The sequence below is a fragment of the Dreissena polymorpha genome, chromosome 9, assembly GCF_020536995.1.
Source record: "Dreissena polymorpha isolate Duluth1 chromosome 9, UMN_Dpol_1.0, whole genome shotgun sequence".
NCBI lineage: Eukaryota > Metazoa > Mollusca > Bivalvia > Myida > Dreissenidae > Dreissena > Dreissena polymorpha.
This window is the reverse complement of record NC_068363.1, coordinates 77,909,249-77,913,172: the sequence shown is the minus strand read 5'-3', so window position 1 is coordinate 77,913,172 and position 3,924 is coordinate 77,909,249. Positions and strand designations below refer to the sequence as shown.

Below are 3,924 nucleotides of genomic sequence, written 5' to 3'. Positions count from 1 at the left end.
TTTGCGATGTGACATTATTATAAAACCTATTACAAAGACTTGTGTGTACGTGATCAGTCGCATTTCTTGCCTTTTAATTTCAACCTATTCCGGGTATGATTGAAAGTGCATCCATCCTTGATTAACACTATTTTAAAACCCACATTGAAAGCGTCATTTTTGTGCCTTGATGAACCTTACATGAAAGTGGGTTTAACAAGTTGAACCACTACAATACGAATAACCTTAGTGATATTTTTAAATAACGTTTAATATTATTCTGAAAAGGAAATATTAATTAAATACCATCTGGAATAGAAAAATCAAGATGCGTTAAATCGTTACAAAAGTCCAAACAAACAATCACATTTTGCAATCGTATATCGTTTCTGTAGTAGCAGTAGTTGTTGTTGTAGTAGTAGTATAATTAGTTGATTTTTCAAAGTCTTTTAATAACATCTGTTGCCAAGTATATTTCACAATGTACCCTTTAGACAGTTTTTTCTTAATCGACTTGGCATCGTGAAACAAGTGACAAAAAACGCTTCCGAGCCCTCGAAACAACTAATCACCGTAATATTGTTGTTTAATACGTGCGCATCTTTAAGTGAATAAATAAGTAACAAATTATTGGAGCTATTGCGTGAGCGGTTCCAGTGTGAATATATACTTATATTTCAAAATAATGTGCATCACGCAATATAAAATGTGTATGTCTACATTTATTTGCTTTCACATAAGTTTTTGTAAATCTGTACTGCATAGCGGTTATAATCAACATTGTAAAGTGATGATAAAAAGTCGTAGCATTTTAATTTTACAACGGAAATGTATGTCATCGCATTTGGAAGATTTCTTTAGTATACAACCATGCAAGGAGAAGTATTCCAAAATTTAACTTGTAACTTGTATCAAATGACGTAGAATGTTTTTTTCGAACGCGTACACACACCTTTTAAAAACTTGCTACAGTCCGTTGGATCAATCTGAATATTTATGTGATGTGGAAGAATCATTCTGTGCTTGCGGTTTGGTTTATTTAAAAGCTTAACTTTGACTGCCTGTGCATTATATAACATACAGCTTACACAATGATTTTTTCGCCTGAGGACTTACAAGCACGAATGCTAGCGACTGGGGCTGAGAAGAATTAAAACCATTCTGACCCAGAGTATTTATTTTGCAATAAGCGGAAATAAACGTGGACAAATAACGTCATGATCATTATAATCAACAAGAACAATCAATACAACTTCAACATTTGGAAAATTTGTCAAACATATTGTAAAAAGCAATTAAATAGGCGATTGTTATGAGCAACACAACGAAATTGAGTGAACCTTTTGCTTTTGTCAATAAGTTGGCCTTAATAAGCGTAATTGATGACGGTCTTCAGAGAGAACACTGCTGAGAAATGATGAATACATAAACTGTGGCACAATTAGTCCATTTGTCATCCATGAAAGTCTCTTCTGAAATACAAGTATGTCTCACGTATATTCTTTCACTGTTAAAATACATATTGTAATAAGTATTGTCGCTTACAAAAACTGATGTCTTCTGCGATTAAGGACACACTTACTGTTTTGGACGATATTCGTTGTGGAGGATGAAGACAGGGCTTCAAGCAAACGTGAGTAACTATTGATATATAGCGCAAGAGATTTATACACACTTTACGTGCATGTGATGAGCTGAATCTTCTGTATTATGGACTCTGGACCGTCAAGTAAGCTGGCGATTTTATTCAACTTAGTCCTATTCGAATTTCCATTTTCTTCAAACATCGGAATAGCATAGCTATCCACTGACTGGTGAAGCGAAGAGCGCCTTTTGACAGGCATCGATAACCAATCCTGATCTGGGTTACACATGAGCGCCATCTCGCTTGGTATAAAAACACAGCTCTATAGCGTTTCAAATGCCTCTTTGTACGGATAATGTGATGGCTGTATGGATAAACCGTTAAAAAATGAATTTACAATGTGAGTACTGGTGATTTATCGTATATAATATAATATAATATAATATAATATAATATAATATAATATAATATAATATAATATAATATAATATAATATAATATCATTAATTTAATTTAAATCAATATAATAATATAATACGCTTTTGTTTCAGTCCATGGAGTTTCCGAAATCCACTAAAACGTAGTCCAACGAAAAGGGATTTGTTTTCTTGTAACGTTGGTATAAGTGTTTGCATTTACATTTTAAAAAGGTTGTATGAATGTTATACTTTAAAACGACTATTTTAATTCATATTGACAACAATAATTTTGATTTAAACTAATTGACATCAATTTAAGACATAACTTAACTAAAGGCGAAATCCGAGATATCGGCTCTAAAGTGGATGAATATGAATTATCTGTGCACAGAGGTAGTACAAATTTATATCGCGTATAAAGTGCATTAAATACCTTAAATATATCGATAGCTTTGTTTCTGGCGCCGAAGCACACGACGCTGAAGCCATGTTAGAAAAAGATCTGTTGATGTTTGATGAGTTTTTCATCCAGAAACAAATCAAAGTGTTTGGTGCGCCACTCCTCTTGGCGGTTGGGACCATAGGAAACCTCATTTCCTTTTACATCCTGTTCAAGAACACACGTAAAGCGTCCACCTACACGTATCTCAGCGTACTGGCCATAATGGATATACTGGTACTTTATGTTGGCCTGCTAAGAGTGTGGTTAGTTCAACTGGGAATAATCGTCGAGGACTTAAACAGTGTGATGTGCAAGCTGGTTACATTTCTTGGGTTCTTTTGCAGCGATGTGTCCGTTTGGCTCATTGTCATCGTCACCGTTGAAAGGACTATAGTGGTCGCTTTGCCATTGAGAGCGCCCAGTGTTTGTAACTCGAAGTACGCAAAGCTTGGAATAACGAGCGTGATCTCTATATTTGTCTTATTAAATCTGCATTTTTTGTGGTCCATGGATCTTCATTATACGGTAAAAAATACAACGGTGACACCAGAGTGCAAAGCGATAGAGGGCTACACATATTTAGTGGAAATCATTTGGCCATGGGTGGACGCAGCCTTTTACTCATTTACACCGTTTGTGATAATATTCGTGCTTAATATTATAATTATTAAGAATGTGATTAACGCTAAGAACGCAAGACTCGTTTTACGTCAGCAATGTACGTTATCAAGAACATACGCAGTGAAAACGCAGACCCACGAGCACGGCGAGATGAGCAGACGAATAACCTGCATGTTGCTCGCAGTCTCGTTTACATTTCTTATTACTGTTTTGCCCATGAATATCTTGATTATTCGAAACTCATTGGTCGACAACACAGATACGCTCAAAGGTTTAATTCGACAGAGGCTACTTATGACCGTCGCGGAAATGCTCATGTACACGAATCACAGCATCAATTTCTTTCTGTACTGCGCTACGGGCAAAAAATTCCGAGGGCAGTTTCGTGCCCTAGCTTGCTCGTGCTGTCGCAACCCGCTGGGGCTCCGGCTGCGCAGGAATATGTCACAACGATCGTTCAATGGCAGTATGCCGCTTGTGAAAATGAACTCATCAAGAACCGATTACGTGAACTGTGAACATTTCTTTGATAAAGGCGTGCAACTGTAGGCCGCAACTTTAAACAGTGATTTTCGTTTTGGTATGTTTCATGTTATTTGTTTCTCATCTATGTTAATGTTTTTGACGCTTTTTGCGTTTGTAATATTGTAATAAGGAAATATTTATATTTATATTGACCGTGCCATGTTGCTGAAGTGTATATCGTTCGACCAAGCGTTAATTTATTAGACTTTTACTTAAATATAAATCTTGCGCATCGAACGCCTACAAATATACAAAACAAATTAAATACGTGTATTAAATGCACATTTTTTAATAAAATACGAAAACGTATATTAATATTATAACCGACGCATTTTCAATACATAAAATAAGTA

The 3,924-nt window shown here is 35.5% G+C and overlaps 1 protein-coding gene across 1 annotated transcript; it reads left to right on the top strand.

Moving 5' to 3' along the window:
* The first annotated feature begins 2,470 nt into the window (after positions 1 to 2,470).
* On the top strand, positions 2,471 to 3,595 carry LOC127846189 (probable G-protein coupled receptor 139). The gene has a single exon (XM_052377363.1). It carries the CDS (start codon positions 2,471 to 2,473, stop codon positions 3,593 to 3,595), a length of 1,125 nt encoding a protein of 374 aa, XP_052233323.1.
* Positions 3,596 to 3,924: the final 329 nt, after the last annotated feature.